Raw genomic sequence first — 27,023 nt, forward strand, 5'->3', positions numbered from 1 at the left:
GACGAAAGTCACGTGGTCTGTATGTGAGAGATTGAGTGAGTGAGAGCCATTATTCAGGGTTCCTTAGTGATTCATTAGTTGTTAATTAGTGGGTTATACAGACAGTAAATTACCAGTTAAACCAGTCCTGTCTTAGAATAACCATTATGAACAATATTTATAGCAATAATTAACTGTAATGTCCTATAAAATATTAAAATAATGAGTACAGCTCACTGTCACACCCGGAGACAACTGGAAGCACTGTGAGGGTCATGTTTTTTCTTCAGTGCCTTTAATTCAGTCACCTGGAGTCACCTGACTGCATGGACAGTCGGCTACCTCACCAGCAGATCACAGAGGCTTCAGGACTGAGTCTGAGGTGCTGGGATGCAGCACCTGCACATCAACACCAGTAAGATGAAGGAGATGGTGGTCGACTTCTGGAGGAAACCAGGTACAGATACCTCCATGTTCAACTGAACAATAAGCTGGACTGGTCGGATGACGCTGACACTGAACGAGAACAGCCAAAGTCGGCTCCCTCTGCTGGCAGGCTGAGGCCTTTTGGGGTGTGTGGGACATCACTGACACTATCTGGTTGTCTGCTGGGGAAACGGACAGGAAACAGCTTAATAGACTGTTAATGAGGGCCAGCTCTGTCCTGGACACTGCCCTAGATCCCATAGAGGAGGTGGGTGTATACAGGCCAACCCTCCCGATTATTCCGGGAGAATCCAGAATTTCAGTGCCCCTCCTGAAAATCTCCCGGAACCACCATTCTCCCGAAAATCTCCTGATTTTCCACCCAGACAACAAAAAAAACATATCCCAGAATTCAAAACGTGGCCCAGCCAATTCCAGTTTCCAACAATGGCGGCAGCTACTTTTAAGTTAATTTTTAAGTTTTAATATTTCTCGTTCTGAGTCGCAAAATAAACTTTTAGCATATTTTCAGGCGAGAATGTAGCTGCAAATATCTGAGCCAGCGAGAACAGCGAACTCCCGGCGGTCTTTCGCTACTCAGGTTAAACATGATGTATAAGTCACTTAGATAACTTAAACATGTTATTGTTTGATTTTTTTCAGTGTTTTATTTGTTCCTGAGTAAATCGGTTTGGCTGAGATTAAAGTTATTAGATTAGATTAAATAAAACTTTATTAAAGGACCCGGCCCACTCAGATTCGTCGCTCAGGGTCCTCAGGTGGATGCAGCCTCTGAATTTGGACAGTTCCGGCTGGGGGACAGTAATAACAGTGACATTTAACTTCCCTGAAATAAATAATTTTAAATAAATAATGTTCATTATGGACAAATATAAAAATACATGTAATAATAAATTTAGCAATGAAATATAAGTATCAGCAATAGTTACAGGTAGTACTGATATCCGTTATAAGATAAATTATATGATATGACGTATTCGTAGTAGTAGTATTTTAGTATTTGGTGGTAGTGGGTCATGTGCTGCAGCACACAGGATCTGTGTTTTGACCAGAGGAACTTTCTGGCACGGTGAGCTAAGTCATCTGAAACCTAACAGGAAGTGAGGTGACTGTGTATTCAAAATAAAAGCCAGCCAGCAGCGGTGTTATGACTAACCTGTCTGCCCAGGTGGGTATGAAAAGCGCTTTTTCAAACACTGCCCTTAAAAAAACAGCACTACTTCGCCATTAGTCAATTCTCATCTTACCTGTTTTATACTTAAAACCGTATAAAAACAAGTATACAACAGGCACACGCAGAGGTGTAATACTTATGAAATAAGCAAATTCAGAAAATGCTTGAAAAATTGCAGCGCAGCTTCATTAGAATAAAAAAAAAAAATTTATAATTAATAATAATAATTAATTAAGTTTCAGTGCAGGAGCTGGTGTAGTTGCTTTAGTCGATATATTTTTATTTGTATCTTTTATTTTGATATAATACGTGGTTTAGGCCTCCCCGCTCCGCCTGTTTGCAGCTTCCGCGTTTATGATTTTATTTCGCTGCTGATGTTTAATTTTTATTGAAAGCAGTAACACCTCCGTTGTTGAAAGAACCGTCAGAGGACCGCCCATTTCCGTTGCCGGTCTTATTTTGAAAGGGTGTCCGGAAGCGCGGAGCAGAGCCCGTGAGTGCGGCATGGTGGACGCTCCTCTGTCGGAAGAAGACGCTCCGCTCCGGGATTTCACGGAAGATGCAGAAGAAACGGGAGCTGCTGGTAAGTTTTACAAATTTTCACTTTTCCTTCGTGATGGCGGCTCATAATGCCATTAAACCCACCTCTGAGCCCATGAATCAAACACGGTTCCCGCGATGAAACCCTCCGGAATTCAGTAACTGTCCATAGCAGCTGACAGCAGCCCGGCGTCGGGTTTGTTTGCTTAGTTTGTCTCCGGGAGAGGAGCGCTGATAGCGGCTGTTAGCCTGTAGCTGTCACCGGGGAATCTGACGTAAGTTAGCCCCTTGGAGCTGACATGGCGGAGAATGAGACCCAGACAGCGGCAGTCGGTGCTGTTGAGTTCGTCGTGAGTGTCCGAGGCTTCCAGCGGCCAGGTCCGCTGTCCCTGTCCCCGGGACACCGTGAGCTCACCGGCGGGGCAGCTAGCAGGCTAAGCCAGGCTAACACTGCGAGAGCTCCGCGCTCGTTATCAGAGTACAGGCGTGCCATGGCCGATTCAGGTTAGGCTTATTACGGAGATGGAATAAAATAACACAGGCCTTACTGTTAATAAATATACTGGTAAATAAAACCAAATGCCATTACAATAAATTATTATGTACATATAATAAACTATAAACTATAATAATTCCAGAACACAAACCTGGGTTATTTATCGAGAACAAGTATGGAAATATCAAAAACTTACGAAAACGTCACCCTGTCAGGATGACTGTGGGTTGTTGTTATTATATATATATATATATATATATATATATATATATATATATATATATATACTTTAAACATTACATGGCGGGGAATGAGACCCAGACAGCGGCAGTTGAGTTCATGTGTAGTTAATGTGTAATAAAGTAAAATATTTTAATAACATCAGAAAATAAAACCTCTCAGACCCCCAGGAAAAAATAATTATATTTGTTAAAGGCTATTAACAGTTATAAATAAGTAACAGTAAAAATATATTTAAGGAAAAATAAAATAATGGAGCCTAAAAATGGCAGCGTGTTTATGTGACTGTAGTTATGAGGCTGCAGGAGAATACATGCATTAGCCTGATACAGCACCAATAAATAATGAAGTAATAAAACAACCGCCCCTCTGATCGTGTCGTCACCGTCTCTCTTGGTTCTTTGGAGTTATTGTGTTAATTTGGGTTTGCACATACGTGTCACACCTGCTAAAACATCCACGCATAGCTTTGATGCGTCACTGGAATGATGCTCCGCACCCAGCTGGTGGTGTGACAGCTTCCTTTGTTAGGATCTATTTTTATTATAGAACCGGTGTTGCGACCGGTTCTATAATAAAATAATAAAATAATAATAATAAAAATCGTCCCGCCCACACAGCAGGAAACTGAAAGCAAAACGTCCTCCGCTGGTGTGGCGTGAATAACTGACCTGATTGGTTAGATGGAATAAAATAACACAGGCCTTACTGTTAATAAATATACAGGTAAATAAAACCAAATGCCATTACAATAAATTATTATGTACATATAATAAACTATAATAATCGCATAACACAAACCTGGGTTATTTATAGAGAACAAGTATGGAAATATCAAAAACTTGGGAGCAACGATACTCGTATCGATATTGAACCATTCGATACAGTGCTTTCGGTTTGGTACGCATATGTATGAGCAATACAACATTTTTTTATTTATCAACTTTTCTTCTGACGATACTGTCTGTGTTGAGCGCTCAGTGGATCTGCTTTCGACTACTCCGCCTAGGCTGCACTGTCGAGCGCAGATCCACTGAGTGCAGCACAAGCTAGCAAGACAGAAGCTAAGCTCGTTGCAACATGGCAAATTGAACCTCCCCCACCCTCATTCAGATCTGGCGTTTGGAACTATTTTGGTCTTCATGTGAAGTATGACCCTGAAGGTAAGCGCGTCATGGACTAAAGTAAAACAGTATGTTGGATGTGCCACGCAATGCTCAATTACATGGGTGGGAACTAGTGTGTTAGCGCAGTTAGCTCGTTAGCGCAGTTAGCTCGTTAAGTGTTGGCCGTCCAGCCCCACGCACGGGGCGATCCGCGGTAGCTCGTTAACGGAGATTTGCCGTGTTGTGGCGTTAACGTCATTTCAGATTAACGCTGACAGCACTAGTGGGAACACAACGAATATGACTGCACATTTACTCCGACATCATCCTAGTGCAAAGACAAGTGGAAGCAGACAAAAACAACAAGCAGCATGCTACAAACTTTACCCGAGTCATTTAGACAGCCGTTAGCACATGATTCTCCTTATGGGGACCTGATATGTTTAATATGCTGCTGAGAATATAGCCCAGAAGAAGCGTATAGTAGAGCTTTTATTTTGGAAAGAGCCATTTCTCTGTAATAAACTCTCTTTTCCAAAGATGAGGGATTTCTTGATGAGATATATATATATATATATATATATATATATATATATATATATATATATATATATATATATATATATATATATATATATATATCTCCACATATGTGTCACACCTGCTAAAACATCCACGCACAGCTTTGATGCGTCAGGACACTGGAATGTTGCTCCGCACCCAGCTGGTGGTGTGACAGCTTCCTTTGTTAGGATCTATTTTTATTATAGAACCGGTCGTAACACCGGTTCTATAATAAAAATCGTCCCGCCCACACAGCAGGTGTGTGAATAACTGACGTGATTGGTTAGATGGAAGTGTGGACTGTCTGGTGACAAAATCATGTGACAAATCACTTTTTTTGTGACTTTTGTCTTTCTTGTGATTTTATACTTGAAAGATTTTTTTTACTTTCATTTTCCTCATGAATGTTTTTAATTCCCTGAGAATATTCATGATCGCTCTGTAAATTTACTGCTTTCTTCTCAAAGAAAAGTCATGTGACGTCTGTGATTTAGATGGCTCTCTGTTCGTCCTCGTGTAGTTTAAACGTGGATTTGTAACTTTTCTTCACTGATAATATTCAGAGCTTCAATATTTTAAACTCAAACCGCTGTTTTTGAAAAGTTTTGTAACAGTTCTTTTTTTGTGGTTCTGGTGTCGCTGACCAGCTGCGTGCGGACGGAGTGAGGCAGGTTCAGTGAAGTTTAGCGTGGTCGTCATCAGTGCGGCGCAGCGCCACGGTTCAGACCTCTCGTTTGGGTTTATCAATCCTGGAAAATCAATTTTGTGGCTGCTGCTGAAAGTGCAGTCAATACAGCGAGGTCACAGAAGGGGTGTGTGTGTGTGCGTGCATGTGCATGTGTGTGTGTGTGCGTGTGCTAATCAGCTGAGAGGGAAAACTGTGATGTTTCAGGCTGAGGGTTGATGGAGTGACTCCACCTGTCTTCAGTTATTAGACTGAAGCTGGAGCTCCACCCTGATGAAGGGCGGAGCTTTGTAAACTGATCTGTGATGTAGTTATTCGGAGGTCTTGCTCAGCTCCGATTGGTTGTAGAAGTGCTCGTGGTGCTGAGTCTGGAGGAACACCGAGTGGTGCGTGAGCTCAATCGCTGATAGCTTCACCTACAACCATTTACCCCACCAGCACCACCTGAGCCTTTGATTCAGCGGCTCGCGAGAGCTTTTATTGGCTCATCTGTGAACAGGCGTCACTTTGAGTGGAAGTGAGCCTCCCAGTGGGGTCACTGCTGTAACAGGTTCATTTACAGTTTCAGACTGATGCCGGTGATCGGCGTGGTGGGTGGAGGTGGGTGGAGGTGTGTTTGTTCTTCTGCCATGTTCGAACACGCTCAGTGCGACGCAGCGGCGCCATAGCAGCTCGATAATTAGACGGTAGCTGGGCCGTGAGGCGGCGTTCAGGATGGAGATCATAAACACTGAGGTCATGTTAAGTGTACCTGCTCCTCGGTTACCACGGTAACCTGCACAGCCTGCGTCCTGTAAGCTTGGGTGCGTTGGGGGCCGTGTCAGGTAACATCCGCCCAGAGCTTCATAGTGCTGCCCCGCCCATCTACACCTGCAAACATGAGCCGAGTGTCTGTGACTCGTTTTTACTTCATGCTTTTAATAACAAATGAAGCCCTGAGTGCAGAGCAGCCGACAGGAAGTGGAAATAAAACCTTCCTGTAACGAAGTGTCAGCAGCTCTGTGTGTTTGCTGGCACTGAAGGAGAGCGAGGACGAGGTTTCGTGTGAACAAAGAGTTCATACGTCTGATCTGTGGATGTTTTCAGGACAGTTTGGTCCAGAAATAAACGCCGTCCTCCTCTGTGGACAGACCTTCTTCTCTTTAATGAATTCAATCACGTCCTCATCTGAAAGTCACCGCCGGCTGTCGGGTCCGACCTACTTTCTCTTTCTGCCCGTCATTAACTTAGAGGAAGCGATGCAGCGAAGCGGAGCTCTGCTGATATTCCCCTGGAGTCCGTCGATCCTTCGGGAAGTGAAATGAGCACCAGCAGCCAGCGAGGCGTGCAGCTAACGGCCCGTTTGGCACCAAGCCGGCCGTCATCCAGAGTTCAGCTCGGCGCTTTAACCAGATAAGAGAGGCCTGTGAAACACGAGCCACACAAAGAGCAGGAAGTCTCAGATGTTCACACAAAGCACACATTATGTCAGAAATAACAAGAAAAGACGTGAAACTGAAGGAGAGCGTGTGTGTGTGTGTGTGTGTGTGTGTGTGTGTGTGTGTGTGTGTGTGTGCGCGTGGGTGCGTGTGTGTGCGCGGGTGTGTGTGGCAAGGTTGTTCTGCGCAGTGTACCAGGGGCACGGAGAAAAGTTGTCCTACCATAGGCACCAGGAGTGTGTGTGTGTGTGTGGAAATCAGCTGAGAGGGAAAACTGAGGGTTGATGGTGCGACTCCACCCATCTTCAGTTATTAGATTACAGCTGGAGCTCCGCCCTGGTGAAGTTGAAAAACTGCGATCGCATCACTGACCAAGCAGCCAATGGAGCAGCAGCTCACTTTAACACCACCACCTTCCTGAGGCGCTGTGGTTGGAGGCCAGGTGAAGCGTCTGCCTGTTCCTGTCCTCGCTCACTGCTCCAGTTTAAAAATGATGATCAGTGCTGCGTGTGCTCCACCTGCTTCACTGTAATGCATTAACATTTATAACATAACGTATTTGAGTTTGTCGGAGGCTTTTCTGAGCCTGAGCTGGTGGAGGAGGAGTTATGGACACTCAGCTCGCTGCGTTAGCTCGCGGCTCTCCTGCAGAGCGACGATGAAATCAGACTTCAGCCGCAGCTCGCTGTGTGTGAACTCTGACGGCGCAGTGACCCTCGCACAGACGTGGGAATCGCCAGCCAGCAACAGATGTTATTATCACAGGATTCGTTATCAAATTATTAAAATCTGGAGATGTGATGATCGTGTCCTCAAAGTTAAACTTTATCAGTGTCTGTTTCATCCCGTTTCTCACTGTAGTTTTGTGTATTTCTGCGTCATGAGATTGTCAACCTGTCGTATGTCTGTGACTCCACAGCTGTTTCTGTCTACTTACTTCATATTTAACTCTTACATCTGCGCTCTGCAGGCTTCCTGCAGGAAAATCACTGGCTGATGGCACCGAGCTGTAATCTGCATTTACACCTCAGACTCAAAGTATCTGCAAACCTTCCACAATCTCTGTGAGAGTCATGCTGTCAGACTGCAGCTGTTTGCAGGACGGCTGTCTCCTGTCGGGCAACCTGACTTGATGATGTCAGCTGATGATGTCAGCTGATGATGTCAGATGGTAGTGAAGCGTGGTTGAGCCTGGTGTAGAGGTCGGGTGCGTTTCAGTTTGTTTGGTGTTTGCATTTAGTAAAATCAGCAGCAATGAGTCGCAGCAGCAAAGGTGAGACAGGTAATGACTGCTGTCACCCAGCACACCTGAACAGCTCATCTCTGATCAGAGTGAGCGTTTGTTTGTGGGAGGCGTCAGAATCACTTCTTTGGTCACATGATGCTTTGATGCTACTCGTGTTTGCTCAGGTGTGACATCAGCAGTGACCTTGGCGCTAATACTCTGACAGCAGGATCTGCGTTTAGTTTAAGTCCGACTGCAGTGACCCTCCCATCCTGCGGGGGCAGCGTGAGGAGGAGGCAGCAGGATGGTCGTCTAAGCTGCTCTCACTGCTAATCAGAAACAATCCTCTCAGCTGATCGCGGCTCCTCTGTCCTCTGTCTGCAGAGCAAAACGTTTTTAAAGCAGACGTTTGCTCAGAGGCACAGGGGCAGCTCTGTGTGGATGCTGTGAGGAATTTTGCACACCTGTGTCTCAGGTAACGCTGACTGATTGAAGGAAGAGGAGGCTGGCAGGTGATCACAGGTGATCACAGAACAGTGTGCACTTCTGCTGAGTGGTAGCTTCTAGATCGTGGCTCAAGAGTTGGGAGTTCGTCTTGTAATCAGAAGGTTGCCGGTTCGAGCCCCGGCTCCGACAGTCTCGGTTGTTGTGTCCTTGGGCAAGACACTTCACCCGTTGAAGTGTATGTACGAGGAGGCTGAGGGGCGGGGGTTTCATCTCCTGCAGGAGCGACGATTGGGCGTGACGCTGTTTCTGTTTGAACTCTGATCTCAGCTTTTCTGACACTTTCAGGTCTCGTGTGGTCTGAAATGCACCTGTGAGGCTGCTGCTCGGGTCGCAGCATTAATCATCCGCAGACACCTTCGTGTTGTTGGCTGCACTTCCTGCTGACGTGCAGTTTATTCATCGCATTCAGCCACTGCGTGGAAAACTGTCTCGAGCCGCAGTTTTCCGGCCGGAGCCGCCCGGCAGCTCGGACTGTGAAAACATTGAAAGCAGATGAGAAATGCCGGGAGTTCCTTCACCTCTGTGGGACAGACTTGTTCTCACGCCGTTACAGCTGCACACAGCTGGCCTGCAGCTGCTCCGCCAGGCTCAGGTCGAAGCTTTAAGCCGGCAGGTGTGCGCAGGTGCACATATATTGCACAGCCAGGCTGGGACGCTTCACCAGAAACACGTCACTCAGGTTTATGGTGAGACTTTGCCCCGAGTCGCGTCTCTCAGGTGGGGCCATAAACGAGTTCAGGTGTAAGAACAGGCGTCAGAGACTCGTCGCTCTCTCGTGTCTGTGGCATTAAGGTAGCACGAGCTAACGTTCGGTCTGAAGCCATCTGCCCAAACTGGACTTTGACCTTTGACACGGCCTGGATGCTGTTAGCTAATGCTAGCCACCGCGTTAGCCACCGACTCTCGACAGTTTTCTTCCAGTAGCTCTAAATTCTAACTCCGACTGAGTCTTTGATGAGGTGCACTTCCTGTGAACCTGTGCAGGTGTTTGAAAAAGCTGCTCTTGTGACGGGGAGGAGAATCGACTTCCTGTCTGCTCTTTGTTCTGCTTTAAACCCTGCACCGCGGCGCCGCTGCCGCCTTTGTTCTGTTTCCTGCTGTCGGTTTCCTCTTCGTCAGCCTTCGTCCTCAGACCTGCAGCCTGCTGGGAGGAAGTGATCAGCATCATGCATGACAACAAGCACGAAGCTGTTTGATGCTCAGTTTGTCCTCTTCACCTCTCTGCTCTGTAAACCTGCAGCGCGTCACGCTGTTAGTCCCGCCGGACGCTGCCACAAACAAAACCTTTGTTTTTTCCTCACATTTATTTCGTGAAGACTCGACTCGGAGTTCAGATGTTCCCGATAGAGCCGGTCTCTAGTGGACATCAGAGGAACTGCAGGTCTGCATTAAGTGCAGAGGTGCTTTTACTTTGGAAGTCATTCTGGTCCTCTTCCCCTCATTTCCTCTGAGCTTTTGCGCTGCCGTACGTTCGTTTAGTTCATAAAAGTAAAACTTCAAATGCAGTCTTTCCGGTCCTGTGGGTGTCGGTGCCTCTGAAGCATTTTTATTAACAAACGTATGTCTTGGTTGTAAAAGGTTTCCAGTTACTTCCTGCCAGCAGCATTACGCCTGCAGTAACGAGTCCTGAAATGTGACTCTGTGGATTATCTTTGACAGCAGCTGAGAAACTGGATTTGAAGTCATCCAGAAAAGGTTAAATGTCAGCGTTCAGCCAGAGGTCACAGCTGTGTCGTCACTCAGACACTTACCTGCACAGCTGGTCGTCAGGTGTGTGAGTCACAAGTGCTCCCACCTTAGAGCTCCCAGAGCTCTGCTCGAGTAAAAGTGGAGGAATGTGATCCATTTCACGGAGAAGCTCGGTGCAGTCTGACAGACGCCGTCGTCACTGTTCGATGCTCGTTGTGCAGGTGCAGGTTGTCCGGCCCTGAGAAGCTCTCAGCAGGAACCTGCTGCAGTCTCAGTCTCTCTGTTTTATTCCCGTTCCAGCTTTCCGAAGGAGAACCCTCCAGTGAGGATGAGACCATGGTCCCAGTACTGACGTCCAGAAAAGCCAGTGAACTGCCCGTCAATGAAGTAGCATGTGTGCTGCAGGTAAGGCGGCGAGCGCCTCTGAGCGCGCTCAGCTGTTGTTTGTTTTACTGATCACTTCATGAGAACGACGCCATTAAAAATCCTCAGACTTAGACTGAGCCAATGAGACGCGTCGTCCTGTTTCTGTAATCTGAGCGCCGCTGCGTGTCCTGCCCACAGGCCGACCTGCAGCTGGGTTTGACCCAGGAGGAGGTGAGGCGGCGGAGGGCGTACCACGGCTGGAACGAGTTCGACATCAGCGAGGACGAGCCGCTGTGGAGGAAGTACCTGTCACAGGTAACGCATCACATGCAGACTCACTCACTGTTTCTCTCTCTGTGTGACGGCGAGTCCCTCAAACGTGCAGCGGCAGAGTCACCCAGCACGCTATTTTTATCCGGAGCCTGAAACGCGTCTGCAGGCTCGCCGTGTCCCCGACTGTCATTGTTCCGCCGCCGCGTTAACCCGCGCACGTCTGCGGCGTTACATAACGTCCTGTGGAAGAACAGATTTATTTTTGCAGCAGACGTTCGTCGCCTCACAGCCGTGTTAGAAACACGTGTAACCCCAAGACCTGCTTCATGTGGACGGCACCGTGGTAACCGTGACCTCATCGCTGCTCGCACCTTTTAATAGGACGAGCACGTGTGTGGTGACTGCACAAAGGAGGAGCTTAGATCCTGTAGCGTTCTTCGTTTCTGTCTCGGAGCTCGTGTCACCGCCACAGCGCGGCGTTATGAAACAGATCAGGGGCCTCGTTCAGGCTGCTGATTGGACGAGCCAGCTGAGGAGGCCACATGAGACGCCTTTCAGCCCTGAAAGCATCAGGAAACTAACTGAAGGAGCAGCAGGCGGAGCACTCGAGCGGCTGAACGATGGAGCTGCTGGAGCTGCTGGAGGCCTCCAGCAGCTCCAGCAGCTCCAGTTTAAATACAGAGCGTGAGCGCGGACGGAGAGGACAGGAGGAAGCTGTCGGCTCGAGTCCAAGCGAGGAGCAGAAACTCTGGATCTCTGAAAAATGTAAACACATCAGCTGACGTGTGCAGAAAATCTTTCCTGACTGCTGATTGGACGGCTTCACAAACACACCTCTTGTCTGTAATCTGAGCGCGTCTCCTCCTGCGATCACACGCTCGAGCCGCTGCTTCACTAAACAAACGCCAGCCCTGCAGCGAGTCGAGTCTGAGCTGCTGTGGCGCTCTGACATCACGCTGACCTCACAGTCCAGACGCGAGCTCAGAGTTTCTCCTTCAGCTGTGCGACAGTAACCTGACGATCACACGTTACAGCCTGCCGGTTACAAACAGGAAGTCTGACGGTGACGCGTCTGTACCTGCGATGACTCGTTCGATTTACCCGCGCCGTGTCCTTGTTAAAGAACACGTCCTCCAAACGTCTGTAATCATGTGACACTTGACCTCTGACCTCAGCCTGTGTCTCTTTGCAGTTCAAAGATCCGCTCATCCTGCTGTTGCTGGCGTCGGCGGTCATCAGCGTCATCATGCACCAGTTCGACGACGCCATCAGCATCACAGTGGTAAGTAACAGCGGCGCTCACCTGCAGGTCCTCCACACGAGGTTACACACGACAAAGATGAGGTCAAAGTTCAGATGGCAGGAGAGGGAACAGCAGCTCTGTGTTTTTAGACTCAGTGACTCAAATGCAGCAAGTTTTAAATGTAAAGGTCACGGGGTCAGTGACTGAGCCGTCCTGTGAGGCAGTGGTGCTCTGTGATTGGTCAGCACGGTGCGTGCTTGTTATTGTCTCAGCGTACGCCGTCACAGAGAGGTGGATCGCCGCCGCCTCGGGCCTGCAGAGGAACGCCACAGGCACAGAAACATTAAAAACAAGAAGTCCGACCTTCTCTGCAGCCCGTCTGCACACGTTTGAACGTCTGCACACGTTTGAACGTCTGCACACGTTTGAACGTCTGCACACGTTTGAACGTCTGCACACGTTTGAACGTCTGCACACGTTTGAACGTCTGCACGCTTCTCGTTCAGCCACAACCAGGTCAGGTCCATCACAGAAGACGGGCCTCGTTTACCTAAAGTCATCGATTTGTAGGAGTTTATTTGCATCGGTGAAGTAAAACTGAACAGGAAGGTTTGGCCGGTTGTTTCTGCACACACGCACAACATGACAAACCGTCCTACATGCTGGAATTATTGTTGACAGCATAAACTACGTATGGCAGGACGGTTTGTCAGGACACCGGCTGTCCTCTGGTTTTAGACCAAAGGCGGATTCATGTGCAGAGAGAGGATCTAAGAGGGAGAGTCTGAGTGACTCACACAGTTTGACCCCTCGTAAAAGAAGAAACGTCCCTGTGCACACGCAGGCCGGCTGTTTGCTTTCAGACTTTGGGTCATTAAAGTGATCCGGGAACCCTTCAGGATGTTTGATCAGGTGTCTGTTTTAATCCAAACGGACGCAGAGCGTCAGCAGCGTAAGCCAGAAGGTCAGCTGATGGTCTGAGTCCACCTCAGCGTGAACAAGCAGAAATGATGAAGAGCTTATTCACGTCATCACATTCAGATATGATGACTGTGAAAGGAGACGGGGCCACGGTGAGGCCAAAGCTCCGCCTCACAGGAAATAAACATAAATGCATGCTCAGCAGAGGTGAGAGGTTACAAACGGTGCTTTTAATTTGAAAGGAAATGTGGAATATATTTTATAATGAAAGGAAAAGATGAATGTTGAGCTCTGATGTCACAAACATTCACTGAAATCTGAACGACTCACAGCACAGTGGGATTTCCACAGCTGCAGGATTTTATTGTAAACGATGGAAGAATTAAAAAAATCATGTTGGAAGTTCAGTCTGTGCTTTTTCCCCCACAGGCCATCATCATCGTAGTGACAGTCGCCTTCGTCCAGGTACGTCCTGCTTTTACTCTTTAACAACACTGTGTGTGTGTGTGTGTGTGTGTGTGTGTGTGTGTCTGTGTGTGTGTGAGTGTGTGTGTGTGTGTGTCTGTGAGTGTGTCTGTGTGTGTGTGAGTGTGTGTAAGTGTCTGTGTGTGTGTCTGTGTGTGTGTGAGTGTGTCTGCATGAGTGTGTCTGTGTGTGTGTCTGTGTGTGTGTGTGTGTGTCTGTGTGTGTGTCTGTGTGTGTCTGTGTGTGTGTGTTTGCATGAGTGTGTCTGTGTGTGTGTGTTTGCATGAGTGTGTCTGTGTGTGTGTCTGTGTGTGTGTTTGCATGAGTGTGTCTGTGTGTCTGTGTGTGTGTCTGTGTGTGTTTGCATGAGTGTGTCTGTGTGTGTGTCTGTGAGTGTGTCTGTGTGTGTGTGAGTGTGTGTAAGTGTCTGTGTGTGTGTCTGTGTGTCTGTGTGTGTGTCTGTGTGTGTTTGCATGAGTGTGTCTGTGTGAGTGTATCTGTGTGTGTGTGTGTGTGTGTGTGTGTGTGTGTGTGTGTCTGTGTGTGTGTGTGTGTGTCTGTGTGTGTTTGCATGAGTGTGTCTGTGTGAGTGTATCTGTGTGTGTGTGTGTGTGTCTGTGTGTGTGTGTGTGTGTGTCTGTGTGTGTGTGTGTGTCTGTGTGTGTGAGTGTGTGTCTGTGTGTGTGTGTGTGTGTGTCTGTGTGTGTGTGTGTGTGTCTGTGTGTGTGAGTGTGTGTCTGTGTGTGTGTGTGTGTGTGTCTGTGTGTGTGTGTGTGTCTGTGTGTGTGAGTGTGTGTCTGTGTGTGTGTGTGTGTGTGTCTGTGTGTGTGTGTGTGTGTCTGTGTGTGTGTGTGTGTGTCTGTGTGTGTGTGTGCGTGCGTGTGTCTGTGTGCGTGTCTCTGTGTGTCTGTGTGTGTCTGTGTGTGATGAAGTTGTTGTCTTGTGTGCAGGAGTATCGTTCAGAGAAATCTTTGGAGGAGTTGGGGAAGCTCGTCCCTCCAGAGTGTCACTGGTGAGTTACTGACCTCCTCCAGTGGGCGGAGCTCTCCTGCCTCGTCCTCCTGCATGTCTGTGCAGAACATCGTCTCCTAGTTTTGATTGTTTGTAATGAAGCGTCTGCTCCTCTGTCATCTCACAGCCAAGAATCCAGAAATTTGCCTCCATAAATGAATCAGTTTAAAGTCAGTCGCAGCTCCATCTATCCACACTGTAGCGCCCCCTGTTGGCACACTGTGTGACCAGCACTCACATTACTGTGAGCACGAGCACACAGCTACACACAGCATTGTTCTTCTCAGCCTGAGGTCACAGGATTAATTTCACTGCTCGCGATGTTCTGAGAAACTTCTTAGAGTTTCCCTGAAAGCTGAGACTGAGTCCTGGCCAAAGTTCTGATAAATCATCTGATGCCTTTACGATGCGCCGATGTCGGAGCAACGCGAGATTCCCGAGGCGAGCTGAGCAGCACGGTTTCCCCCGATGATCCACTCTTCATCAGGGTTACAGTTCGGTCGTGGCTAACGTTTGGCATGTGAGAGACAGAGGACAGAGCTGGATCCACAAATTTCAACTTCATCCATGGAAATGCACATTTTCAAAAAGTGAATTATTAATGTGTTGTGTCCCTGACGCAGCAGAGCGCGCAGGGGGGGAGGAGCATGACTGTAAACACTCTCCCCATTGTCTTCCTCCTCAGTGTCAGGGAGGGGAACCTGGAGCACCTGCTGGCCAGAGAGCTCGTTCCCGGAGACACCGTCTGCCTGTCGGTGGGGGAGAAGGTCCCGGCTGACCTCCGTCTCTTCGAGGTAAAAACACTGATAGGTTTCTGTCAGGCGTGAGCGTGAGCGAGGGATTCTGGGACAGGAGAGATCACAGCTGTGCTGCTGGAAGCTGAGCGCTTTCGTTTCCAAGAAAGAAACTAAATGCTTTCAGGATGAACGATCAGAGGAGGTCAGGTTCCTGCAAACACGGGAGCAGAACGCCCTCTGATCAGGCCTGATCATAAATAAATGAAACCCCTCAGCAGGGGGCGCTCTCGAGTCTCGAGTACTGGGAGAAAGTTTTCAGCCTGTTTCAGACCGCAGCTCCAGGTTTAGATGGTGAGCGTTACCGCGAGCCTCCATTTTGGTTTGGGGCATGAAGCGAGCAGCAGCTTCCACCTGCTGCGGCTTCAGCACACAGAAGAAAACTTTCACACAAACTTCAGTGAGCTCGAGAGCGCCCCCTGTCCAACAGGAAGTCCACAGGGAGTTTCTGATTATCGAGCAGCTCCCTGCTTCACTGCAGGTGAGACGGACATCAGAACAAAGAGAAGGTCACCGCGGTCCTCGTCCGGCATCTTCACCACGTGCAACAAATTCCAGTGACAGTGATCCTCATTAGTTAAACGAGCTCTGAACAGCATCAGCGAGTTAATGCAGACGCACAGGACGCTTTTTATTATTTATTTATTATTTACTTATTTATTCCCCCGTCGAATTTTACCCACAGGTGTCCCTGAGACAGGTGTAGGCTGGTGTAGGTGGGTGTAGGCTGGTGTAGGCTGGCGTAGGTGGGTGTAGGCTGGGTGTAGGCTGGTGTAGGCTGGGTGTAGGCTGGGTGTAGGTGGGTGTAGGCTGGCGTAGGTGGGTGTAGGCTGGCGTAGCTGGGTGTAGGCTGGTGTAGGCTGGCGTAGGTGGGTGTAGGCTGGGTGTAGGCTGGTGTAGGCTGGGTGTAGGCTGGCGTAGGTGGGTGTAGGCTGGCGTAGGTGGGTGTAGGCTGGGGTAGGCTGGGTGTAGGCTGGCGTAGGTGGGTGTAGGCTGGCGTAGGTGGGTGTAGGCTGGGTGTAGGCTGGTGAAGGCTGGCGTAGGTGGGTGTAGGCTGGGTGTAGGCTGGTGTAGGCTGGCGTAGGTGGGTGTAGGCTGGGTGTAGGCGGGCGTAGGCTGGCGTAGGTGGGTGTAGGTGTGTGTAGGTGTGTGTAGGCGGTGCTTTGAGGCCTCTGTTGTCACCGGGTCGTCTCAGGAGTGAACGCCGCGTCACGCTGGGAAACGTGAACCTTCATTAAGAGCAGCTGCTGTCGTGTAAAGATGGCCGCCTGCTCTGAGGTGGGGATGGGGTCAATGGTGCCTTTAGTGAGCCAGGTTAGAGGTTAAAGGTCAGAGTATCCCTCCTGGTTGGAGTTAAATCTGTCTCCTCCACCCTCGCAGGCGACAGACCTGTCAGTGGATGAGTCCAGTCTGACGGGGGAGACCACGCCCTGCGCCAAGTCCACCGCCCACCAGCCGGCATCCACCAACGGAGACATCGCCTCCCGCGGCAACATCGCCTTCATGGGGACGCTGGTGCGCTGCGGCAAAGCCAAGGTAGCAGCTCGCTCTTCTTCTTCTGCTCCACAGACGGTTACAGGAAGTAAGTGTGCGCTGATTCTGGCTGCAGACGGTGTGAGGAAGTGATGACGCGTCCTCCTCCTTCATATCGATGGTTCAGTGGTGACAGACGGCGTGTAGGACGCCGCCGTGGTTGTAGAAAACTGTAACCATCATGTTAGTGGCTGCCGGCAGAATGATTAGATTAGATGAAACTTTATTAATCCCTCGGTGGGAGGGTTCCCGTTGGCACAGCAACACACATATAACTGCAGAGGGAAATGCACCGTGGAGAGCTGACAGATACCTGCTAATCACTAACGTCCAATCAAAACCCTCGAATTTCTCACAACTTCAGTGACCTCACAGCAGGCATGTTATTGGTCACATGATGTCACTAAATGGTCACATAATGTCACCCGTGTCACCATCTTCCTGTCAAATTGGCCACGCCCCTAATAATGCAAACATAAGCATGAATGCAGGACAGGTGTTACACAGCGGCCTGTATCAGGCTGACTCACTGCTGCCTCAGCAGGACACCAGAGGAACTGCAGCTGTTGCTATTGAAGCTTTTGGAGCTGCTTAGACAGTTTTACCTGCTGAAAGGTGTTCTGATGTTCTTCAGGGCATCGTCATCGGAACCGGAGAGAACTCTGAGTTCGGGGAGGTGTTCAAGATGATGCAAGCAGAGGAGGTGAGGTCTCCCACACGGAATCTGAATATAATTCAATACAAATGTCACAGAGTTCCAGCCAGAGGTGCAGTGTTCATGAAAACATCTGTTTCCTGTTTGCTTTGTCAGGCTCCTAAAACTCCTCTGCAGAAGAGCATGGACCTGCTGGGGAAGCAGCTGTCGCTTTATTCCTTCTGCATCATCGGTGAGTTTACGATGATCGTGTGATTACGAGGAGACGCCGTGGGTAAGGGGTGTGTGCAGTGAGCTGCCCCACTGCTGCATCCTGCTCTCCGTCGCCATGGTGTCTGCACGCCGCGCTCAGTCTGTCTCTGATGTGTTTCAGGCGTCATCATGCTGGTGGGCTGGCTGCAGGGCAAGAGGATCCTGGACATGTTCACCATCGGTGTCAGGTGACCCAGAGTGATGCTTCTGTTTGGTTATTGGTTGAACCGAGGCAGCTGCTTCCTGTGTTGATCAGATTATAGCTGAGTGCAGCGATGTGATAGCAGCAGGTTTGTGACGCTGGTTTCATGATGAGGAGAGTGAACTCCACCCACAGACGAGGACGCGAGCGTCGCTGCCTTCAGTGTGATTTGGTGCACAGAGCCGTGACACACCTGAAGGAGCGAGCTCGGTCTCAGTGCGACAGGTGGAGCAGCCTCCATATAAATGAGATCACACGGTCTGCTGTTAGCGACGTTAGCATGAGGAGAGTGGCCTTTATAAGCGAGAGAGGGAAGTTAGCGCTGTGGGACGTTGCAGGTGATTCCTGTTTACACCTGTTAGAGGAAGCTGACCGTGAACACTGACAGCAAATGGAAACAAATGTTTTCTGCGTTTGTTCGGTGAGGATGTAAATCATAAGTCTGTCTCCTCCTCTCCTCCTTCAGTCTGGCTGTGGCTGCCATCCCCGAGGGCTTACCCATCGTGGTGACGGTGACGCTGGCGCTCGGCGTGATGCGGATGGTGAAGAAGAGAGCGATCATCAAGAAACTTCCCATCGTGGAAACTCTGGGTACGTCGTGACGGAAACGGTCGTGCACAGAGTAGCCCGACCTTCTGTGAGCTGCACGTTGGTGACCTTTGTGCCGTTTTTCCCCGTCAGGCTGCTGTAATGTGATCTGCTCGGACAAAACGGGAACGCTGACCAAGAACGAGATGACGGTCACTCAGCTGTTCACGTCAGACGGACAGCACGCTGAGGTCAGACTCCCACGCCGTTTCCTCTCACACTTTGAAAGCTCCACAGCGTGATCGCAGGGTCAGGCTACCAAACACAGCTGGGGTTCATGTTGGTTTAGATGTGTTGGTGCTGGCGGGCGGTTGATCATGTGATCAGGGTGAAGCTCGTGTTCTGCAGAGGACTCGAGTTCAGGCTCCAGTTTCCGTCTGCTCGCTCGCAGTTTGCTGGTCTCGGATCAGTGGACACGTCGTTATCCTGTCCGGGATATTTAAGGGTGTTTGGGAATTCCCCGACTAGTCTGTGGACTTTGAGGAGGCTTTGAAACGTCCCCAGGGCGTCCTGTGGGTGGCGCTGCAGGAACCTGGAGTATCGGTGAGATTAAATGAGGCTGTAGATGTTTGTAAAGTGTCGGGGCCCTGGCCCCACAGCCGGCCTGGTGGAGGCGTCTGCAGCTCCTCAGACACTCGATGAGTTCTCCTGAAGCTGCCGGCCTCTAAATCTACACCAGGTTTCTATTTTTCATATGTGTCTGTTATTTTAATCTGAGAGATGTGAACATGAAACAGCATCAGTGCAAATGTCCCAGTTTGACCCAAACGGCTGATTTTCACCTGAGGAGATCACGTGAGTCTCAACCCAACAAGCCAAGTTTAACCCTTTAAAGCCGGTCAGAGCAGCACGCTCCGTTTTGTGTAACTATTTTTAAATCCCGGTAGCTCTGCAACCACGTGAGCTAGCACAATAATTTCTTTTGCATATGAAACTGGAGGAGTTGTACTTACATCTTATGCCATCAGCTTGTCCTCGGTCACAGTTTCCTTCCACATATAGTTTTGCAAAAACTGCATAAAAAGCACTTGCAGCAACAAAAACATAATATTCCAGAAACACGCTTTGCCGATCCGATCAGCTGTTTGTAACACTTCCTACGACCATCAGAGCGAACTATCGCATGTCCGCCATGACCTGCCCGAAACCGGAAGTGACGTCATTTTCGCGGAAATGTAGTTTTTTTACCATCAGGGCCTCATGAGCCTATACTGGTGTTTTTAAAAGTTATCTTTGACTTTATGACTTTCTGTGTGGTTTCTGGGATGCTTAGGACTCATATTGCACTGCTGGAAATAGTTTATTTTGATGCATATGCTGCTTTTTTGCAAATTTGCATTATAATATTTATTTTAGTTTTTCCTGCAGTGTATAAAAATTGGTGTATTTCAAAAATAAAAGTATGAAGACACTCAAAATAAATTTCCTGTGGTGAGAAACTATTTTGTGCAACTTTTTTGTATTTACAGTTTTGAGGGATAAGCCTCTTAAATTTCTCTAACTAGAAATATATGTTAAAAAAACAAAAACGATTTTTTAAAAAAAAAATTGTAGTTTATTGCACTTTTTTGCAATTTATGTAATTACTATGCACTTAATGCAGACATATTATTAAAATCTGGGCTACAATGGTTGTATTGATGTATAGCAACTTGAAATGCTCCCAAAAATGGCTCCACAGCATGTAAACATATAATATAAGCTCTGGCGGACTTGGTTCTATGGTAGGTCTTAAAGGGTTCAGATCACATGAACAAATCACTGTAACTTGTTATAAGGCTGATGCTCTTATTTTGAAAGCTGAGCCCTCTTCCTCCTCGTCGGTTTGCAGCGGCTTCTTCTGAAGCCTGATCGCAGCTGTAACGCAGCGGGCTCACTGACCCAGTTAATCCATGAGGAAATCCCAGCTGGCATACTGGGAGAACTGGGTCAGGGCAGGTTGTGCTCACTGCAGGGAGGTCAGAGGTCATGGGAAGGTGCTGAAGGCCTGCAGGGTCACTGGCCTCACCTGTCAGGGCTGAAGCTGTGTTTGAGTGATACTTTATGAGGGCGGAGGCTCTGTCACGCTGACCTTCTGGTCCTGCCTGCAGTGTCTCGAGGTCACAGGTCTTTGTTATCTTACCCTCGGTGTTGTCTTGCAGGTCACCGGCGTCGGCTATAACGGGCAGGGGGAAGTTCTGCTGAACGGGGAGGTGATCCACGGCTTCTCGTGTCAGTCCATCAGCAAAATTGTGGAGGTGAGGTCGTTTGTGTCTCAGATCTTCACTCTGAACTCTGAACCCGGGTTTACTGAGCGTGTGTGTGCTGACAGGTTGGCTGCGTGTGCAACGACTCCATCATCAGGAATCACAACCTGCTGGGACGGCCCACAGAGGGAGCGCTCATCGCCCTCGCCATGAAGGTAAAACCCGGAGCGCCACGCTCTGAGCAGGTCGTCAAAGTCTTGAAATCAGACCAGTTGGGCTCATTTTTTATTCTGACAGTAGGAAAACAGCTTTGCATGAATCACAGTTTGAAACGATCCTTCTTTGTCTCACACTGGACTAAAACCAGCTGTTTTAGCTCCTCCCCCTTTTTCCCCTCTGACCGTTTGAAGCGTACAAACAGTTAAAAGTAGCAGCAGGTGGAGAACCGGAGCTGATAGCTCGATAAAAACATGAATATGAGTGATGAGGTGTTTGTGTGACGAGCTGTGCTCCTCTCCGTGTCCTGCAGGTGGGGCTGGAGGGGCTGCAGCGCGAGTACGTGCGGGTGGAGGAGCATCCGTTCTCCTCAGAGAAGAAGTGGATGGCCGTGCGCTGCGTTCACCGCACGCAGCAGGTCTGTGATGAAGAGCTTTATCCTCGCTCTGATGCTCCGATGTCATTAGAGGACAAATGATGTCACGGCGTGGCGGCAGAAACACGGCCGCAGTCGTTGTTCATACATGATGTGACGTTCCAGCAGATCATTAGATGTTTGTCACGGTGTTACTGTTACTACAAAAGTTGCATTTTGAGGAGAAAAGTACTTTGAGCAAAGAAAACTTTGCTAATATCCACACACAGTGACAGCCTCACAGACGTCTGCAGACCTGCTCTCAACATCTCTGCACAGCGTTAGAAATGTGCAACAAAACCAACCAATCACAGACTTGGATTCTGATTGACTCTCTGATCAGCTCGCCAGCTACTAGCTAAATCCAGCAGAGCGGTTTGGTTTAAGCGAGATTAAAACCAACAATGGTCTTAAAAAAGTAAATATTTAAAAATAAAATAATCAAACGTAAGAACTGAAAATGGGTTTTGCTACTCTGGACCGTGTTTGCAGCAGGTGGCGAGCTGACGCCGAGTTACTGCGACTCAGATGTGTTCATGGGCGAAGGAACAAGTGTTTCCTGTGGATTTGTCACCAAGGGAGAAACTGAACAGCAGCATTAAAGCTGAAGTTTAATATTCTGCATCATCAGCATCTCTGTCTTTGCTCTTCCTGCCGCCGTCTCCAGGACAAAGCTGGCGTTTACTTCATGAAGGGCGCGTACGAGCAGGTGATTCGCTTCTGCAGCTCCTACAACAGCAGAGGCAGCGCGCTCCCCCTGAACCACCAGCAGGTGGAGCTGTACCAGCAGCAGATCAGCTACATGGGCTCAGGCGGGCTCAGAGGTGAGAGCGACACCTACAGGCGGAGCCGGGGACGCCCTAAAAACACACTCACTGTGTGTGTGTGTGTGTGTGTGTGTGTGTGTGTGTTTCAGTGCTGGCGTTCGCGTCGGGCTCTGAGATGGGGAAGCTGACCTTCCTGGGTTTGGTGGGCATCATCGACCCTCCAAGAGAGGGAGTCAAAGAGGCCGTGGGCACGCTCATCAGCTCCGGCGTCGCCATCAAGATGATCACCGGAGACTCCCAGGAGACGGCCATGTCTATAGGTCAGCTGATTCACACACGCTTACGCAGATATATGAAGTTAAAGAACAGAACAAATCCGTAGAGTGTTTTTCTGTGGTGGGATGTGTTTCCTGTTTTACCTCACAGCTGATCGGGCTTTGACCTTTAAGTTCCCCGTCCTCGAGCTTCCTGATTAAAAACGCCTCCATCGGGAGGATTTGTCCTCAGCTCCTCCATCTGAGCAACACAGACATTGTTTAGTTACAGGCTGATGATTAAACTCCGCCCTCTGAATTCCAGATTAAAAGCCCCTGTTTATTAATAGGGCTTTTATTGTGAAGCAGCCAGAAGAAGAGCAGGATCATCATTCACTTATTAAAGAGAGAGAACAAACCTGAGCCATTAATCAGCAGTCAGCAGCTCGTCGTGGGGAAACGTTCACCACTAGGTGGCAGCATTTCACCAGCACACACTTGCTGACCTCTGGCTGAACCCACTCGAGGTTGAATAATGCTGGGCTGGGTCAGTGGGAGTCACTGCGCCTCCTTGTGGTTCACAGTGGTGTTACGTGAACGTACAGAGCAGTCAGTGGATGTTTGTGTGTCTGCAGCCAGTCGCATCGGCCTCTTCTCTAAAGGGGGGCAGAGTTTGTCTGGGGAGGAGGTGGATCAGCTGGACCTGCAGCAGCTGTCGCAGATCATCTCCAGAGTGAGCGCGCACACACACACACACACAGCAAGTCATGTTTCAGAGCGGTGTTGCTGTCACTGACGGCGTTCCTGGATCCACAGATTTCCGTGTTTTATCGCGCCAGCCCGCGACACAAGCTGAAGATCGTCAAGGTGAGCAGACAGGAAGTCCAGTTCATAAACGTGATCGATTTGACGAACAGCTTCTAGAACAAAGCGTTGTTAAAGCCCCGTCCCTCTCTTCAGTCCCTGCAGAACAACGGCGCCGTGGTGGCCATGACAGGTGACGGGGTGAATGACGCCGTGGCGCTGAAGGCCGCTGACATCGGCGTTGCGATGGGCCAGACGGGCACCGACGTCTGCAAGGAGGCGGCCGACATGATCCTGGTGGACGACGACTTCCAGACCATCATGTGAGTCTGACGCCACGGCGACGAGCCGAGACTTGCTGTCCTTGTCACACACATCACACTGACTGTAACCATAGCAACTCATTTCCATCAGGACGACGTTGCTATGATTAGTTACGGTTCATCCCTCGCGCAGGAAGTAGTTCACAGGAGGCGATCAGCGTCGGCGAGGGTCCGAGTCTGTCCTGATGTTTCTGAGCTTCGTCCAAAAGGCTCAAAGATTTAGTGAAGCAGTTCCTGTCGTTAAGGTGCGATTGAAGCGTTTGTGGTTCAAAGGTCGGCGTCTGTTTCCTGTCTGCAGGTCGGCCATTGAGGAGGGAAAAGGAATTTACAACAACATCAAAAACTTTGTTCGCTTCCAGCTGAGCACGTGAGTACAAACCGCCGTCGGTCACGCTTCTGTCTCTGGATTCAGTGTTTGAGCCCCGTCTCCCCCTGCTGGTCACCAGGAGCATCGCGGCACTCACCCTCATCTCCTTGGCGACGCTGATGAACTTCCCCAACCCGCTGAACGCCATGCAGATCCTGTGGATCAACATCATCATGGACGGACCGCCGGCTCAGAGGTGAGCGACTGAACGTTTCACTGGTTCACCTTTGACCTTTGACCTCAGTTGACACGGATATTTTAGAGGAGACTAATATTTATCTGTGATACTTCAGGCAGCTGGTCGAGCTCTGAGCCACGATCGCAATGTTTGTGTGTGTGTTCTCTTGTTAGTTTGGGGGTGGAGCCTGTGGACCGCGACGTCATCAGGAAGCCTCCTCGCAACGTCGGAGACAGCATCATCACCCGCAGCCTGATCGTCAAAGTGCTCGTGTCGGCGTTCATCATCGTCTGCGGGACGCTCTTCGTCTTCTGGAGAGAGGTGGGTGGCCGTTTCTGACCTCAGGCTTTCCTGATGCTGACGTCACCGGGCGCCGACCTCGGAGCGCGATCAGCATCACCATCGTTGTCTGCTGCTGACTCGCTCTCTGCGTTTTCTTTGCAGTTGCAGGACAACGTGATCACTCCTCGAGACACCACCATGACCTTCACCTGCTTCGTCTTCTTCGACATGTTCAACGCTCTGAGCTCCAGATCGCAGGTGAGCGCGCACGTTTAACCTGACATGACCTCACCGTCGTTAAAGAGCATGTGACCTCAGCTGTGCCCGCCTCTGCTCCTCAGACCAGGATGGTCCACGAGATGGGGCTGTGTAGCAACCGCACGTTCTGTTTCGCCGTCCTGGCCTCCATCATGGGGCAGCTGCTCGTCATCTACTTCCCTCCTCTGCAGAGCGTCTTCCAGACGGAGAGTCTCAGCGTCCTCGGTAAGTCCTCGTCCTCGTGTGTCCTCGCGTGTCCTTCTGCGTCCTCGGTAAGTCCTCGCGCATCCTCCTGCGTCCTCCTGCGTCCTCCTGCGTCCTCGCGTGTCCTCCTGCGTCCTCGGTAAGTCCTCGTGTGTCCTCGTGTGTCCCCCTGCGTCCTCGGTAAGTCTTCGGTAAGTCCTCGCGCGTCCTCGTGCGTCCTCCTGCATCCTCAGTAAGTCCTCGTGTGTCCTCGTGTGTCCCCCTGCGTCCTCGGTAAGTCTTCGGTAAGTCCTCGCGCGTCCTCGTGCGTCCTCCTGCGTCCTCAGTAAGTCCTCATGCGTCCTCGTGTGTCCTCGTGTGTCCCCCTGCGTCCTCGGTAAGTCTTCGGTAAGTCCTCGCGCGTCCTCGTGCGTCCTCGTGCGTCCTCCTGCGTCCTCCTGCGTCCTCAGTAAGTCCTCGTGTGTCCTCGTGCGTCCTCCTGCGTCCTCAGTAAGTCCTCGTGTGTCCTCGTGTGTCCCCCTGCGTCCTCGGTAAGTCTTCGGTAAGTCCTCGCGCGTCCTCGTGCGTCCTCCTGCGTCCTCAGTAAGTCCTCATGCGTCCTCGTGTGTCCTCGTGCGTCCTCGTGCGTCCTCGTGTGTCCTCGCGTGTCCTCCTGCGTCCTCGGTAAGTCCTCGTGCGTCCTCGCGTGTCCTCCTGCGTCCTCGGTAAGTCCTCCTGCGTCCTCGGTAAGTCCTCCTGCGTCCTCGCGTGTCCTCCTGCGTCCTCGGTGTGTCCTCCTGCGTCCTCGTGTGTCCTCGTGTGTCCTCCTGCGTCCTCGGTAAGTCCTCCTGCGTCCTCGTGTGTCCTCCTGCGTCCTCGTGTGTCCTCCTGCGTCCTCGTGTGTCCTCCTGCGTACTCGGTAAGTCCTCCTGCGTCCTCGCGTGTCCTCCTGCGTCCTCGGTGTGTCCTCCTGCGTCCTCGTGTGTCCTCGTGTGTCCTCCTGCGTCCTCGGTAAGTCCTCCTGCGTCCTCGTGTGTCCTCCTGCGTCCTCGCGTGTCCTCCTGCGTCCTCGGTAAGTCCTCGTGCGTCCTCGTGTGTCCTCCTGCGTCCTCGGTAAGTCCTCCTGCGTCCTCGTGTGTCCTCGCGTGTCCTTGCGTGTCCTTGTGTGTCCTCGCATGTCCTCCTGCAGGAGCTCCTTCCTGTTTTTATTTTACTTTTTGAACAAAACACAAAATGAAAAATAATTTTCTCATTTTGTTTTTTTTTGTTTTTTTCTCGAGTTCTTGGAATATTTTTTTCTAGTTTCCGAGGACTTGCCCCCCCCCCCCCCCCCCCCCCAGCACACAGATGTGCGCACAGCTGTGTGACCGTTTCCTTCTCTTTGTCTTTCTGCAGACCTCGTCTTCCTCGTGTCCCTCACCTCCTCCGTCTGCGCCGTGTCTGAGGTCATCAAGAAGGTGGAGAGGTGGAGGGGGGTGGAGAAGAGCCCCCCCTCTGACTTCTTCCACGAAGTATGACCCCGCCCCCCTCGCTGTCCAGGCTGACGGACTCTGGTGTGTGGAGGATGAAGAGGAGGGTGGAGGTGATGGAGGATCTCTGTCCTGATGGCACTGACTACTTTGAACCTCAAAGACTTTTTTTCTGAGATCCTCAGACGGGGACGAGACTCCGGTCAGGCACTGGAGGAGGCGCCTGGCCTCAAGGGGCGGGGTTAGCGGTCTGGACCTGTGTCGACCGGCCGCAGCCGTTCAGCTAGAGCCTCTCTCTCTGCGCCGCGGGCCGAGCCACTTCTTCCTGCCCCGTCATTTAGGATGAAATCAGACTTCGGGGCGTCTCCGTGGCCTCTTCCTGTTCTGTTTTAGTTTAGACGGCGGTGACCACTATTGGGCTCGCTTCTCTACACGAGGTCGGCGTTGTATTTTGCGTCCTCTGTGGGAGCGTCTGCGGTGTGACGGTACAGCACCAATCACAGATCAATCAGCGGGGGAAATCATGTTCCGATCTTTAATTTATTTTGATAACCTGACGGGTTCTGGTGTGAGATTTTATTTATGTCACAAACAGGAGCGAATCATTTCCTGGACGCTGGGAAGTTTTAGTGATGTGGGTTTAATCAAGACGGTTTTTTAAACAAAAGCTTTGATTACGAGAAAAGTCTGAGGGCTGATTTTTGTTAATAAAGTTCATATTTTAAAAATTAATCCGTGTTCAGCGTTTTTGTGTAAATGAAAGTAAACTTCGCCTGAAAGTCGGGTTTGTGTGTTTCATGTGCTTTTGAAAACAGATCTTAATAAATCAGCGGCTCGTGGCAGAGGTAATAACCCAGTGTGGCCAGAAGAGGGCGGTAATGTGCAGGAATGGGACAGCTGTGCAGCAGTGAGGCAGAGTATGGAGGGCCAGGAGTGACAAAATGAATA

At 50.0% G+C, this 27,023-nt stretch overlaps 1 protein-coding gene across 1 annotated transcript; it reads left to right on the forward strand.

The window, feature by feature from the left end:
* Positions 1-2,078: 2,078 nt before the first annotated feature.
* Positions 2,079-26,807, forward strand: atp2c1 (ATPase secretory pathway Ca2+ transporting 1). The gene is made up of 27 exons (XM_087848598.1): positions 2,079-2,183; positions 10,371-10,475; positions 10,635-10,751; positions 11,902-11,991; positions 13,303-13,338; positions 14,289-14,350; positions 15,035-15,143; positions 16,524-16,679; positions 17,311-17,379; positions 17,488-17,563; positions 17,705-17,771; positions 18,252-18,376; positions 18,467-18,564; positions 20,515-20,610; positions 20,685-20,774; positions 21,089-21,193; positions 21,858-22,014; positions 22,107-22,277; positions 22,847-22,944; positions 23,028-23,078; positions 23,172-23,338; positions 23,637-23,705; positions 23,785-23,901; positions 24,057-24,204; positions 24,328-24,423; positions 24,507-24,648; positions 26,002-26,807. The coding sequence occupies exons 1-27, from the start codon at positions 2,160-2,162 to the stop codon at positions 26,121-26,123; spliced, it is 2,763 nt and encodes a 920-aa protein (XP_087704724.1). The 5' UTR covers positions 2,079-2,159; the 3' UTR covers positions 26,124-26,807.
* Positions 26,808-27,023: the final 216 nt, after the last annotated feature.

The sequence above is a fragment of the Neolamprologus brichardi genome, chromosome 11 (genome assembly GCF_056152115.1).
Source record: "Neolamprologus brichardi isolate AB-2024 chromosome 11, ASM5615211v1, whole genome shotgun sequence".
NCBI lineage: Eukaryota > Metazoa > Chordata > Actinopteri > Cichliformes > Cichlidae > Neolamprologus > Neolamprologus brichardi.